At 42.2% G+C, this 15173-nt stretch overlaps 1 protein-coding gene across 2 annotated transcripts in view; it reads right to left on the reverse strand.

Moving 5' to 3' along the window:
• Positions 1–15173, reverse strand: part of LOC100706836 (protein tyrosine phosphatase non-receptor type 14) — a 43147-nt gene that overhangs the window by 1924 nt on the left and 26050 nt on the right. For both annotated transcript variants that reach the window (XM_005454721.4, XM_019345813.2), the window contains exons 4-19: positions 14012–14109; positions 12334–12401; positions 11839–11909; positions 11646–11733; positions 11467–11555; positions 11269–11356; positions 10989–11071; positions 10678–10738; positions 9128–9206; positions 7692–8161; positions 6311–7600; positions 4852–4992; positions 3648–3866; positions 749–877; positions 280–514; positions 4–167 (exon numbers count right to left, since the gene is read on the reverse strand). In XM_005454721.4, the coding sequence (XP_005454778.1) occupies positions 4–167; positions 280–514; positions 749–877; positions 3648–3866; positions 4852–4992; positions 6311–7600; positions 7692–8161; positions 9128–9206; positions 10678–10738; positions 10989–11071; positions 11269–11356; positions 11467–11555; positions 11646–11733; positions 11839–11909; positions 12334–12401; positions 14012–14109 (3373 nt within the window). The remainder of the gene's footprint in view (positions 1–3; positions 168–279; positions 515–748; positions 878–3647; positions 3867–4851; positions 4993–6310; positions 7601–7691; positions 8162–9127; positions 9207–10677; positions 10739–10988; positions 11072–11268; positions 11357–11466; positions 11556–11645; positions 11734–11838; positions 11910–12333; positions 12402–14011; positions 14110–15173) is intronic.

The following is a 15173-nucleotide window of genomic DNA, read 5'->3' on the forward strand; positions in this document are numbered from 1 at the left end:
CACCTCATTGTGCTCCAAACACCTGATCATGAGCTCAGTTAGGATGACCACTCCAGTACGACCTACGCCGGCGCTACAGTGCACCACCACAGGTGGATTGAGGCTCTTTGAGGTGTCCAGCATAGAGTTAGTGTGTCTCCTCACAGACTGGATCTCCTCCAGATATGCTGCAGAAAAGAAAAGTCACATTGATGACATGTCTAGTCTTTATGCTGGCTCTGTTCTTACACATATATGATTAAGCATATTTATAATAAAGGACGGGGCGGTGGCACTTACAGAGAAATCCCAGTACATATTCAGGACAGCCCTGCTCAGGCCAATCTGTGTATTGCAGGTGCCAGACCGTCCTCTCCTGGCCAGACAGCAGGTGTTTAACCTTCAGCCCCGTAGTGGCGTAGCACCCCGAGTCCGTGCGAAATTTGGTGGTCACCTTGAACTTGCCGTGAGTGGCTGAGTTGTGTTTGGAGCCCAGTTTAGGCCAATAGCGGTGACTCTTGGACCTGCCGCCCTCCTAGATGAAAGGACGACAAGCGCCAGATGAGAAGTGATTCATGGGTGATGGGAACGAAGAAAAGAAGCAGATGAGGCAAAATAGATGTCAACAACGAGTCCTGACCCTTAGAAATAAACCTAAAGTCACAGTGACACACACTCGCCACAGTGTCATTTCTCTCACAGACAGGAAGCTATCGGCCACTAAAAAAAAAAAAAATCCACATCTGTGTGTATGTGTGTGTCAGTGTACCTCCTCGGCAGTAACCATGGCGATAACGTTGACCCCCTGCTCCCAGACCATCTGCCAGAAGTCAGCACAGGTGTTGGCTAGTGGACCCTGGGTAGCAATGTAGTGCCAGTCCTCCCCTCTGATCATGACCTGGGAAGACATGCAGAATCAATTAGTGGATATTACAGTATGCAGTCCATATGCAATCAGCCTCAAATATACAAACAAACACTTATTTGTTTATCAAGAAATTAAGCCAAATGAAAGAAAACAAACACAGGAGCAGATCTAGTAATGAACTATTATCTCCAAGTAGCATAAATGGAAACATTGACAGATAGCTAAAAGTAAATGACTGGCAGTTTACATATTCAGACTCTAAAGGCCTTAGTTAGCATGTTAAATGTTAAAGTTCACAACAGTACAATTAGAAAAAGACTGAATAAGTATGGCTTGTTTGGAGGGAATGATAGGAGAGACCCTCATCTCTCTAAAAAAAGAATAAGGTGGAAACATGGATTAGGTTTGCAAAGTTGGACAAATGAGACCACAGTGGAGATGTTTGGCCATAATGCAGCAACGCCTCCAGCATTAACACCACTGCCCACTGTCAAGCACGGTGGAGGAGAGGTGACAAGAAGTATTCTAGTCCAATGTGAGGTCATCTGTCCGGCAGCTAAAGCTTGGCCAAAACTGGGTCAAATGTGACAATAACCCAAAGCAGCAAATCTACAATTGAATAGCTGAAAAAGGAAAGAATGAAGGCGCTCCAATGGCCAAAAGTCCAGACTCAAACCGACTAAAGTGCTGCGGTAAGAACTGTGAATAAATGAATCCACACAACCCTGACTGAACTGAAGCAGCATTACAAAAAAAAAGAGACTGGACTTAAATTCCTCCACAACAATCTGAGCAACTGATTAAAATCATACAGAAAATCATTACATTCATTTTACAAGCTACTGAATCATGGGATGTACTTAGAATATCACAGAACTGTATAGAGTCTAGTGAAAACCTTATTTATTTATAAAAGTACAGCCAGCGTTTGAAATTGTTGACTATAAGTAAAGTTTAACTGTTGAAAATGTTAGACTGATGTGTCAATAATAATCAGCTGCAGTGGAAGTAAAAGTAACGAAAAGACGGTACTCATTGATAAACAGCTAACGCAGTTTATCGTAAATGATAAATTGCAGACTGATGCAATTCCTCAGAGTAAAAAGCAAGCTAAAAGGAGTCCAGGTCAGGTTTAAAGTCTGTCTTACAGGGCGGAACAGAACAGGCTGAAACCAATGTATTAAAGTCAATGACTGTATATAAACTATAATTAAAAAATAGTGCTGGCTGCTAACAGAAGTTCAGCTCACCTACAGACGTCTATAACATTCACAACCACTGGAGGGCAGTGTAAACACCTGTTACTTTTATCCACAGCGGGATCGCTGTTCTTTCATTTATAACTCTATTAACTCCTTATCTCTAGTTTTCTTCCATTTCCCCTTCCTGATAACCACAAGACCACAAATAGCACTTAAATACATCCAATCTTTAGCTCACTCCGACCACAGAAACTTCAGTACTATTACATAAAGGGCATGTCTCAGCTGATTTCTCAGGCCACCTCGTGACTATAAACACTGTATTAAGAGACGGATGGGGAATACACAAGGTCTTTTTGTTCTGCGGCAACCACCTTAAATGATAGGGGAGTAAGAGGGTTACACTGTGGTAGGCAGCGATTCAGTGCTGCTTTGGTGCACAACGTACACATGGCATGCAGACGCACGCGTACGCACAAGCTTGCATAAACATACTGGTTGCAACTAAACATGAATAAAGAGCCAGTGAGAGCGACTCAGGTTGTTTAAGAGGGTTTTGGAGTTTGGACAACATTCTTTGGGAATTCCACAAGCTCTGGGAGCTTAAAGGCACAAACAGCCTTCAATAGCTGCCTTTCATCCTTTCCTCCGAGCCATTCCCTGCTTAGCAATGACCACAACAAAGACTAGAACAAAACTGAAAGCATCAACTTTATACTCTGTTTTCATTTAGGCTGTATGATGTGGGTGTTGCAAGCCACTTTGAGACTGCAAGTCTGTTTAAGAGCCATGTAGATAAACCTAAGTATTGTAAAACAACTTGTGATATATTTTTATTACTCAAGTATTTCTTCTTAAATTGAAACCAACCAGCAATCAAGTCACAGTTGCAGAGCTGACATTATATGAGCCACCCGAAGAAAGCCACAGCTACATGAGTTGGGGTGATATCTCTTATCATCGCTGTCCAATGAAAAACATGTGCTTCTGATTTTGGTTTGGATAAAGCATCTTGATTGATGAGTTTAGCTTCTTAAGTTTGGATTGTGCTTTTCTTTGGACATCACTCTTCAAAATGTACGAATTTCATGGGGAGACACAGAAGGCTTTAAATCTGTCTAACTCAGCACTGTGCAAAAGTCATGAAGTGATCAAGTACTCATCTTTTTTGTTCTTTTTTTGTGTGTATATACAAAAAAGAAACAAAATATGTATATAGATATGTATAGATACAGATATATAGATATGTATAGATACAGATATATAGATATGTATAGATATAGATGTATATTTGAATGTATGAAATATGACAAAGATAACTTCCACAGTTTCAGTTTGACACATATTTTCTGTTTCCGTTTGAGTAATTTTTCAACAGGAAGGTGGTATATATAGATATATATATACATATATATATTTACATACATACATAATGGAACAAAAGTCAGCCAGCATCCAGAAAAGAGCTTTGAATATCCATTAAGGCACATGGAGAAATATTACTGAAGACTACAGGAAAGGAAATGAAGGGTAACTCAAGACTTTTAAACAGTACTGCAAAAGCCTGATCACACACAGATCAGCACAGCTGTGTATACCTTGATATGCGAGGCATTTATGTAGCCCGTGTTGTTCTCCTTGTTGGGTACAAGCTCAACTCGATTCTCCTCATAAGGAACAACATCTCGGAAACGGTTGCGCTCTGCATTTTCGGGCAGAGTTGCTGTTGTGAGAATACAGTCTACCCTCTTCTTGGGCACCTGCTCATACTCAGTAAAGACCCGCTCTTCTTCTAACTTCAACTCCAAGGTCTTACACTAGAGAGAGAGAGGGAGAGAAAAAGTACAGGGTGTTTATTATTCAGAAGTCTCTCTTTCAGTCCCCAAAAAGGCACTCATTCATTTACATTACACCCCGACAAAGGCATTCGAATCCAACACTGTTATTGGAACACACTCACATTTTTAAATTCTCATCAGTCTCCTCATGATGCTCACAAGTATTCATACTGAATCAATATAGTCAGGAAAGAGCCGAATACGCAGCAGCAGTGGTGTTTATTAGGCCAGTCATGTCTGAGAGGCCAGAATCTCTGTCTGTCTCTCTTTCTCTGTGGCTGGCTCACTCTCTCTCAGGTCACATTCTTAACATACCAGCAGGCCCAGAGGCGATAAGCACCACCGTGCCACACGTTCCACAGCCCACTTAGGGTTTGCCCCCATTAGCTTAGCAACAGTTGGGACAAAGACTGGGATTCACACCTCCACACTCAAAAGGGAGCCAAACACACTGGGGATCTATTTGGGCAGTGAAATTCATTAAAATTATGCGATTAATAGAGACTGTGAGTTTTGGTATGACGATGACCAAACAAACTTTTTGGGGAGCTTTAAAGCTTTTATGATTATTTAAATAAGTTTAAATGAGTAAAGAGACCTAATCCAGAACATCAACTCTGATATGTTATTCTTGATATCAGTTCTTTAAATACTTGTTTTAATAATTGTGACTTTTTTAAGAGATTAAAAAGCCTTTTCTATCTTTAATATGATAAGTTTCCAAATACATACATGTCAGTAAATCCCAAAGGTTTTGGGTATAGTAAATGTAGTAATAAAGTAGCAACAAAACAGAGGATTAAAATGAATTCACAGCAGCATATTTTTAAAGGTTGTCTGTTAATTAGCAGGACTTTTTTACTATATGTTACAAAATATACAGAATAATACAAGGTTACAGTCATGAAACCCTTAAACTTTAACCATAATAATGTATATGTTGTACAAAAAGCAAACATCCTACCCTTTCATCAGTAGCCGCCTTGGCGCCTTCCTCCCCTGGACTCTCGGGGACAGGCATTCGGGCGACGTAGAGCCCGTTGAGTGCGGCCATCATCAGCGGCCTCTTCATGGAGTCCACAGACATCTTCTGTCTCTCCAGCGTCTTCAAGAGAGAGAAAAATCCTGTTGTCATGCTTACAGGCACCAGCAGGTTTGCAAGACTGACTGACCTGCCATTGCACGAGTACAGTGTTCACGCAGATGTGCATGAGCAGTAGTGGGTGGGGAGAATTTCACGTGCATGTGCATAAACTGCCCGTACCAATCCCCTTGTAATAAGTCCAAAGGTGAGAAACAGGAAGCCCACTACACAAAGCCTATTAAGAAAGAGTTCTTATCCATCTGGTTGCCTTCATCCTCATTTGTCCTTACATGTTATTAATTGTTTCATCTTTGTTTATTCCCACCTACCTCTTCAGCTTCTGTTTGATTACAACACACTCTCTGTCATCCTGACTCTCTTTCTCGCTCCCAAACACTGACCCACATTGCACCGTCTCCTTCCTCAAAGGATTACCTCTCCTAATCTCTGATGCTATTAAACCTCCAGGACAGCGCCGCCCTTCCCCTTTCCACCTCCTTGATCCCCCATGGGGCAGTCAAAACAACAGCTTGGGGGTCATAAGGGGGTATCCTCTATGCATAAGATAAAGCAGCTGGCATAAAAGGGCTCTAACAGCTTTGGACAGCAGTAAGAAGAAAACATTCTTTAAGTTTTATTGGCTAAAATCACACACACCTGCAATCACAGACAGACGGGTTTATCTCTAGGAGGCAATTATTTATGACTGGACTGGTGCTGGGTCAGATGTTTGCATATTAACAGAAAGCCCACCGACACAAAAACACCAAATTCAAAGAATAATCGGAAGGCTTAGTAAGGCTTTTAGCTGCCTCGGGGAATTCAGAGTCCAGTGCTGCCCTTTCAGGTGCTGAACCCCAGATTACTGCTAATCAGGAGCTTTGAAGCTAGTGAGCAGACAACAGACTGTAATATTTAAAACTATACCAGTACATTGGCTTCAAAGGTGTCAGGCATTGACATTTTATTTAATAATTTCATGCTAAAAAATTTTATTCCATATGGAAAGGTAATCGAAAAAAAATTGTGAATGTTATAAACATAGATAATAATACAATGCAACATATGATGTTAAATTTTAAGTTTAAAAAATGTATTATTAAACAGAAAATGTCTTGCATTGTATTACTAAGTAAAAATGTGTTAAATTGTATTATTACGTAAAATAATGAGTTACATTGTATTATTGAGTAAATGTGTTATATTGTAATATTAAGTAACAAATGCATTACATTGCATTAGGTAAAAAATTTGTTACATTGTGTTAAAATGTAAAAATGTTTTAGTTCTAAAATTTGAGGGAACGGCTGAGAAGATGTACAATGAGTGAGTATCTTACCCTTTGAGCGATTTCCCTCTCCACTATGCTGTCTTCCAAGGAAAACATCTCTGATACTGGCCTCTCTTTGACCGGCTCCTTCCTCACCCTCTCCTTCACACTGGTCAAGTCCGGTTCTGAAATGGATGGACCTAAAACTGCTCCATTCACAACACTCTGATCCCCCCGGGTCAGTGTCCCACCACCACCACCTCCACCACCAACCCCAGGCCCACTAACACCCTGGCTCTGTCCAGTCTTTAGGGCACAGCCATGGCCTTGGCTTGGGTCCACTGGTCCCTGGTTGCCCTGTGGTCCTTGATTATGGTTGGTGTGGTGGGTGTTGTTGTGATTGTGGGTGTGGGTGCGAGCTTGAGCATTGCTTGCAGGTCTAGGAGGGCCCGGGTATTCTGGAGGGGGTTTATTGGGAAGTTTGGCCAGAGCAGCCTGGAGTTGTGCACTGATGCTAATGTCCTCGTTGAGACCTGGAATTTGAACGTCCAGTTCAGGCCTCTCCTCTTCTTCCTCTTCCTCTTCTTCACTTTCACTGCTGTGTATGAGCATGGTGGCATTAGAAAGAGTCTTTTGGTGCTGATAAGTCACTGCCTCAGGTGCATTCTTGGCAGGCTTCATGGGCAACTCTTTTGGCTGCTGAGGTGGAGGCTGAGGTTGAGGTTGCGGCTGAGGTTGTGACTGAGAGTTTTGAGGCTGGGGAATGGACTGAGGCTGAGATGGCATCACATGTTCTCTCAGAGTATTCCGCCGATGAAGAGGAGCATTCATTCCTTTCATCACAAGGCCTTCCATCGCTCCTCTCATGCTGCTTATAACCTCCATGCTGTGTCTCTTGCCCAGCGTGGACCGGTGCTTAGCAGCTGCAGTTAATGGTTCACTGACCTCCTGCAGGGACTGGTGCACCACAGCTGAGCTGTCAGGCTGGAAGGTTTTGACTGACAGCTGCACCATGCGGGTAACCAGTTCTGGACTGCTGCCACCAATGCGATGCCGATGGCTCGCTAGGTCTGGCGTGCTGGTGGCCGGGCGAAAGGAGCTGGAAGGGTAAGGTGGAGGAGGCCGCGACATGTGGTTCCTCAGCATGTTGGCTGTAGCTGCATAGTTTCCCATGTTGTTCCCCTGTTGTTTGGTATTTGCCAGCTCGGGTGTGCTGACTGTATGAGAGATGGAGCTTCCTCCACCTCCACCGCTGCTGCTGCCTCCACTTTCATTAACTTGGGGTGAATGGCACGGACCCTGGCTGTTGGCTGGTCCTCCCTGATGAGGGCCATGGGACACCGGCTTACTATATGTGATCTGCAAGATGAACAGTCACAAACTGATGCATTGAACTAGGAAGCTAAATAAACTTAATTAAATAATAATCTCAGAGCATCCTAACCCTTACCTGTGGTGTATACGGAGCAGGGCTGGGTGCCACACCATGATAAGGGCCCCTCTCTCGCATCTCTGGCTGGCTGTATACTAGAGGCTCAGGCTGCCGGTAGGCACAGGCGTTGCTGATGTTCAGACTGCGTAGCGACTGGCTGTGAAGGTCATGGTGAGCAGGGAGCATGCACCGCTTCTGCCGCATGACAGCATCGTACTCAGGCGTGGGCCGATAGGATGGTGCGATGATGGCACTGTGACGGTGGCTGGGGATGTAGTCAGGCCGCATGAGCTCACTGCCAGGGATGCTGAGGTTGGAGGACATGGGCGAGGGTGGGACAAAATTCTGGGAACGATTGAGGGAGCTCAGGCTGGGGCTGCTGTACATGCTTCCGTTTGGCACGTTACCGTTTCGGTAGGTAAAGTCCACTGTACAGCGATCCAGGCTGCTCTCTGACTTGTAGTACGGGTCATCATGGAAGATACTGTCTGCACAGCAAAGGAAGCATGGAAGCACAAACAAAAGTGTTTAAAGAGGATCACAAGAAAATCTGAGCTGCAAACATCTTTAAGCAATTTGCGCACTAAAACTAAACTTAATCAAACAAAGATTTTATTGATCTTTGAAGCTCTATGACTGTTCACATACTTGGTACCTCAGTATTTCATATAAAAACTTAAAAGAACACACGGTTTGCACAGTGAACAGTGTTGGAGCTTAAAAGAAAGAAAATCAAAAGGGAACATACAAAAAATTTAAAGAAAAAAAATGAAGGGAGGCCAAATGTTCCTGTAATCTTGCCAGTGGTATGGTGAAGGTGGTACTGGGGGTTTTCCAGTCTTGCAGTTTAACTGTCTAAGCTGTTATAAACAAGCTGAAATAAACACCCTTTGTGGCATCCCGAAGGTGGCAAAAATGATCACTGCTGTTTTGTTGGTTTCACAGCTGCACCAACCACCACAGAAAAATATGTCATGTTATTCCTTCCCGCTGAGCAGAGCGCTCTCCCGTGTGAAACTATCCCATGTTCACAAGGAGAAGGAAGACAAGCATAATCTCTGTCCGCACAATCGGAGTATGATGCCTGAGGTCACACTCGAGACCAATCTCACGCCCACACGCAGTAGCACACCCAGAATGTTTTTCCACTCGCTCACTTTTTATTGTCAAGCTGACATGAGTGAAGCTCTTCGGATTATAAGGCAGGCTGAGCGTGTGAACGCGTCAATGAAAGAGTGAAGCATAAATGAGGTCACCGCTCTGCACCCCAAACGTTGGGCTCTAATTGGCTGGGAGACTGTTAAAATGCGAATGGGCTGTGAGTCACACGCCTGATGGGAAAGACACAATTAGGAGGACTGTTGTTTTGAGTTATTGTCAGGGAGGCAAAAATCTTAAATCACACTGTGGTTAAAGCAGGGGGAGAAAAGCCACTCTAAAACAGTAACACCTACCTTGAGAGCTCTGTGTGTCCTGATAATGGTCTCCAAACTGGGAATGCACTGACTGGAAGTTACAGGATTGTGGCCGTGGCTAAATGAAGAAATTGTAAAACGGTTAAAAAGTGTGACATTGGAAGATCTCCTGATCCTCAAAGTGATATTTCAGTTTCTTTACATCACACATGAAATCATCACTTTACTTTTCTGTCTTAACACATCAAACACAATGGCTGACTGTGACCAAGCCAGATTGAAGCTAGTGCTGCCGATCTGTCATTGGACAAGGTTTGCGGTACTCCAGACAGTCATCTGAGCACTCCAGTGGTCTGACTGAACATCTATTGTGCCACATTTAGCCTCACCATTGTCTGGCCAGCAGGGAGGGAGACGCAGAAATCACTGCCTTCGCTGTCGCACCGGAAATCAGAGCAAGCAACACCCTTTCTAACTTTCCAACAACACCCACCACACCACCAACGCATGCTAAAACCAAGGCTCCATGGCACAATTAAGAGCTTATAGGAAAGAAGGAGAACGCCAGAACTCTCAAAAAAATGCTTCTTTATATTTATTAAAGGGCAAAAAGATGCGTGTTTCAGCAATAAACCGCCATCAGCACAATTTAAGACAAACAACAATCACAATAAAAATCAGTGTGAAATTCCAACAACAATCAGAAAGCAGAGCTCTAATTGCATGATGAAAAACATCTGCATAGAAAACCATGCCAAAGGTAGCAGACATGTGCTAACAACTTAACAGTAGTTCTTCATTTGAGCCTTTAGGGCTTTCTGTTTGTAGTGCACGAATCCAGTATTATTCCCTTTATAGCAACAATCTTTCGATCGCCGCCTCTTTTAAGAAGAGGTATCATTTCACATCGGATTCATGCACTACATACAGAAACCCCAGAAGGCTGCAATTAGAAACTACTGTTAAGCTGTTTTTTGTTTTGTGGATTTGTGGATTACATGCTTCTTTCATGTGATATTTCATATACAGCCTTTTCACATATATATAGTATGTTTCTAAGTGGTTTTGCTACTGTGTAGAATACTTTCTAGTACTGGCGGCAACTTATTGTGGAAATGTACACATTTTTCTCTACTTTTATGAATATAATGGAGTATTTGTTCTGACGGTGTCACAGTGTTCTCTTTTTTTCCCCTTTAACTCTAGTACCCTTAATTGATGGGCTTTGACACTGCAACAGTTTCGAGGGTAGCTGCATAGGCATAGACCACCCTCATAAACCTCTGATGCAAACCCATTCATTTTGCTCTGGACCTGAATATGACAGATACATCTCAGAGTTACTCCTAATAGGCTTTCAGGGGGGTAAAGAGTTAAATTTTTGGAGTGGAAGGCACTATTAGTCTGTATGTTTGTATTATGGACGATTAAGAGCTTCCCTGAGTGGGATAGCGGGGTCAGGTTGCTAATTGTGGACGTTTCTGTGTTCTCCCTCTGTCCTCCATTCTCGTCTCTTTCATATTGACCAGAGGCAATATTCAATAGCTATATCAAATCACTTCAAAACATACAAATGCTTCTCAGCATACCAGAGACAGGCGATGAGTCCAGGTTGGTCTCCTCCTCATTGGTGCAGGTGAGTGAGTGGGCCTACAAAGAAACAGACACATTATGTGAACAAATTAGTATTTTATTAAATGCAACCAGGTCGATGATTCATGTACTATAAGGTCAGTGAATGCTACACAGTCTTTTATAGCATACGTTTTTTTTGTGGGTTTTTTTGTATAACCTTCAACAGGTTGTTGAAATACCCATTAAAAAAATAAATGACAGACAATTGATATCTTAGTGTTTTAATGGCCTTCAGCGGGCCTCTCTGTGTGGCCTTGAAACTCACTCTGCACAGATCTTGTTCTGTTTGTAGAATTTGTGTCTGGCTGTGAAAAGGCGGGCGATGTACTTGGCCATTTCCATATCCTCCTGCAGACACAAACAGAGAAAAAAATAAATAATAACACCAAAAGTTTAAGGTGAACAGAAAAGGGGTATTTCTGTGAAGTCAAGAATCAACTCTCCCCAGTTCGTTTGTCACTCTCCAGGTATTTTGTGGACGCATACTTTTCCTGCGTGTTTAACCTCCCACTATAAACCTCTGTGTCTGCAGACACAACACTCACCATGTGAAAAACGATGGTGTCGTCTCTGCTCGTTATCTCCACTGTGATGGCTGACTTGTTGTGTGCAATGGTACCAATGTCCTTCCACCTTTATAACACACAGATGCAAACAAATGTTTAAAAAAAGGAACAACGGTTCCTCATCAGTACAGAAAACTATGACAATTCTTTCTTTCTTTTTTGAAAGGAGAAACTTACTTGTGAAGCATGATGGATCTGCCATTTCTGTGTTTAACAAACACTCCAATGAAAGACACGCCGATGAATATGTCATTGGTATAGTTGTCCTGTGGAAGAAAGTATTACACAAGAATGCATTTAAAATCTCTCAATCAAAGATTCTGATTAAGAGGCTGAGGGTGATGTAATGTATCTACCTTAGCTGGAAAGCTCTCCTGGCCAAAGCCATCCAGTTTTTCCACCTCCTTGATGTACAGCAGTTCTGCTTCAGCGGCCTGCATTCGACTGGAAAACACAGAATGGTACCAAGAATCTCATTGTCTCTATTTTACTTTGTCTTGGTGACACATGCATATATGTGCATACAGTATACAAAGTAGCTAAGAGTACCAGTGACTCTTGTGCTCCTCAGCAACTTTCTGGGTCCACTCTTCTAGCACCTCTTCTCCATTACGCCAGTTCTGAGAGAAAATAAAGACAGCAAAACATTGTGCAGCAAATAAGAGCAATGCAGAAGGAAGCTGTAGGAAAGCAACTTGCTTTCCCACAGAACATCATGTTGTTGGCAATGTTTAAAAAAAATAAAATAATGCTCCATAATTTAATATTTTGTTTCTATTTGGTAATCAGTTCATATTAATTCCATCCCATCCTCCAACTCAAATTCTTCTTTATTCTTTTTGCTTTTTGCCTATGAGTCAGGTATGCAGAGGGAGGAGGTACGCAGATGTCACAGGAATGTGTGCCTTTAGGCAGCACATACACAGAAAAACACACAAACACAGACTTTCTCTCCCTCTCTCTCTCTCTCTCTCACACACACACACACACACACACACACACACACAGTGCTAGAATTTGAATGGTAAAGGCTCGAGGACTCACCACTGGGAAAAGCACGTACTCCCTAAGGAAGTCCTGAGACAGGAATTGAGTGAAGTCTCCAAAGTCAGCTAAAAATTACAAACACAGATGTTCACATTTATTTACACAAAAACAATGAATTTCATTTGTACACTGTAGTGAGCAGCCTTTACACTATAAACTGACTGTGAGTTTGTTATTGTGTTTGATATCATTCAGTTGAGGTGGTAAGATGGTGCAAGGGTTAGCGCCACCTCACAGGGAAAAGGTTCTGGGTTCGCAGGTCAGCTGGGAACTTGCAACAGAGGGAGGAGAACAGGTCATCTACTAATAGGGAGGATGGTGGTTTGATCCCTAGCACTGGCTCAGTATCCTTGGGCAAGATACTGAACTGATGCATTAATCAGAGTGTGCCAATTGTAAGCTCTGAGTGGTCAAGTACAGTAGAAAAAAGGAATCGGTACAGTCCAATATGGACTCACTGTGTTCACCCTGCAACCCATCTTGCGTGGGTTCTCAATAGGTATCCTGGTTTCCTCCCATCATCTAAACAAACACGTTTGGTTAAGTGGAGATTATTAATTGGCCACCGGTATAAATTTGAGCACAAATATTTGTCAGAGACTGGCAACCCGTCTAGTGCGTACCCAGCCTCGCACCCCATGACAGTTGGGATAGGCTCCAGCACAACCACGACCCTGAATTGGACATGCATCGTGGTTTGGCCATACATCCTGTTGGCCTTTCTCTTCGATCTATACAGTTTCCCTAATAAGAAAAAAACTACTGATTTAAAAATAAAATAAATTTATGTTACGAAGGTGTTAACCCAATAGGACAAAACGTCGGGATAAATACAGTTTTTCCAGTTAAAACTAAGGCAATTTCATTTGTACAAATACCTATTATATTCTGCTAGCTCTCTTTGTGAAATTACCCCTCAAGATTAGAAAAGCAAATGCTTAACATTAGAAAAAAGTCTGTTTTAACTCAACTGTCATCTCAACTCAACTGCATCCACAATGGTCAAAGCAATGCAGATTTCATACATGTAGATGCTTTGTCATGCTGTTGTCATGGTTACCCAGGGAAAATCACATGAAGCTACCTGCGGCAAATGTGCTCTTCAGGCCGTGGACATATCCATTGAGTCCTAAAGTGTCCCTGAGTGTTTCTTGTTTTATTAGATGGAAATATATGTGAACTTGTGTACTGTGCAATACTATTAAAGATAACAAAAACAAATATCTACATAACAGAAACAATACCACCTGCACAATCTCTATAACATGTACAGTCCTCCTGATATTGCTTGTACTAAGTACCTAAAAAGCGTTCTGCTGTTTGCCGGGCAAAAGGAGGTCTAGCACAGGATCCTCACCTCCCGACAGATAAGAGCCTTCCTGATGCTGCTACAGCTAACCTTGGAGCAGCTGATAAGCAAGCTGTCTGTTTACATTCCCCTGGGACACAGACAGCACCCAGGAACTGAAAGGATGGAGCGAGGGTGGGTGTGTGTGTGTATGTGCATGTGTTAGGACTGATACCATAGGAACTCAAGTGGACTGGGTTCTCCCTGTGGTATGCAGCCATATAAGGTAGTGAAGTCAAGATGACCTGAGAAAGTGTGAGTTTGTGCTCACTCTCACTCTCTTGCGCTGTCTGTCTCTCATTGGGAGACTTGTTCGTGTAGTCTTACCTTGTACTGCCAGGCCAGCGAGCCTGATCCCCTGCTCTACAGAGCACTGTAGACGTCCATCCAACACCTCCTTCTTTACCTGCAGGTAATACTGATACCTACAGAAAAAAACAGGAAAGGAAGGTAAAAAAAAAAAACACAACAGGGATAAAAAGAAACCCAGACCATGTTAAATAAAATTTTTAATTTGTCCAGTGCATTGATTTATGATTTATTTATCTCTTTAGGGATTTTAATAATGAGCCATTATGTTGTAACCATCCAAAGTAGACTTACTTCAAGCTAAAAAAAAAATGGTATGTACTCCTATTGAAACCACACGACTATATAATGTCAGTTTTGTTTTAACAAAAAGATGTTTCATATGCGATCACTGACAAAAACTCGACACATAAAGCTAAACTGAAACAGCAACATCAAAGGCGCTGTTACCATCGGAATCTTTAAACCTGCAAAAATCAGGTCGAGAAACCACCTGAGCAATGATCGCAGTCGGGAAAAAAGGTCTGTACATGATCATAGCGCAACGCAAACCGGAAATCAGAGGATGTTAACCTTCAAAATAAAAGCTGTGTTTCAGCACTGTACCCAACATATATCAAAATGTGCAGCTTTTGATTTGAAAGTCTCCCTTTCTGCTGTGTGCTGCACGTTTTACTATTTCACTTTCTCTTGAAAAGTAGTTGGGAAGTGTTTGCAGACAAGTCAACATCTTTAATGCAAACTTTGAGCAACCACAGTAATCTGCTAGCAATCAGGCCTGTGTGACTGGAGGCTTGCATAGGCACTTGGCTGCATAGTCACATGTCACAAGTTAACGTTACATTATTGGCGATCACTTTACTGCAAAATACAATATAAGGATTTTCTGAAATATCAGTGGAGCAAATGAATGGGAAATTCACTTCTAGAGCTGGAGCCCTTGGAAAAAAATATAAGAGTGGTCACTTTTGAGCTCAATACCTTCAAAACTAATTCCAATGAGGATAAACTGCACTTTGTGGAAAACCATGTGGAAGCATTGAATCTAGGAAAAACTAAATTGAGACCATAAAAATCATTTGGAAAAATTATACTAAAGACACGGAACAAGTGAAAATTATGATCTTTTTCTCACAGATTTCTAAACTGGGAGTGACCCCATGTTATTTTATGGTAATTA

This window comes from Oreochromis niloticus, linkage group LG15 (genome assembly GCF_001858045.2).
Source record: "Oreochromis niloticus isolate F11D_XX linkage group LG15, O_niloticus_UMD_NMBU, whole genome shotgun sequence".
NCBI classification, from domain to species: domain Eukaryota; kingdom Metazoa; phylum Chordata; class Actinopteri; order Cichliformes; family Cichlidae; genus Oreochromis; species Oreochromis niloticus.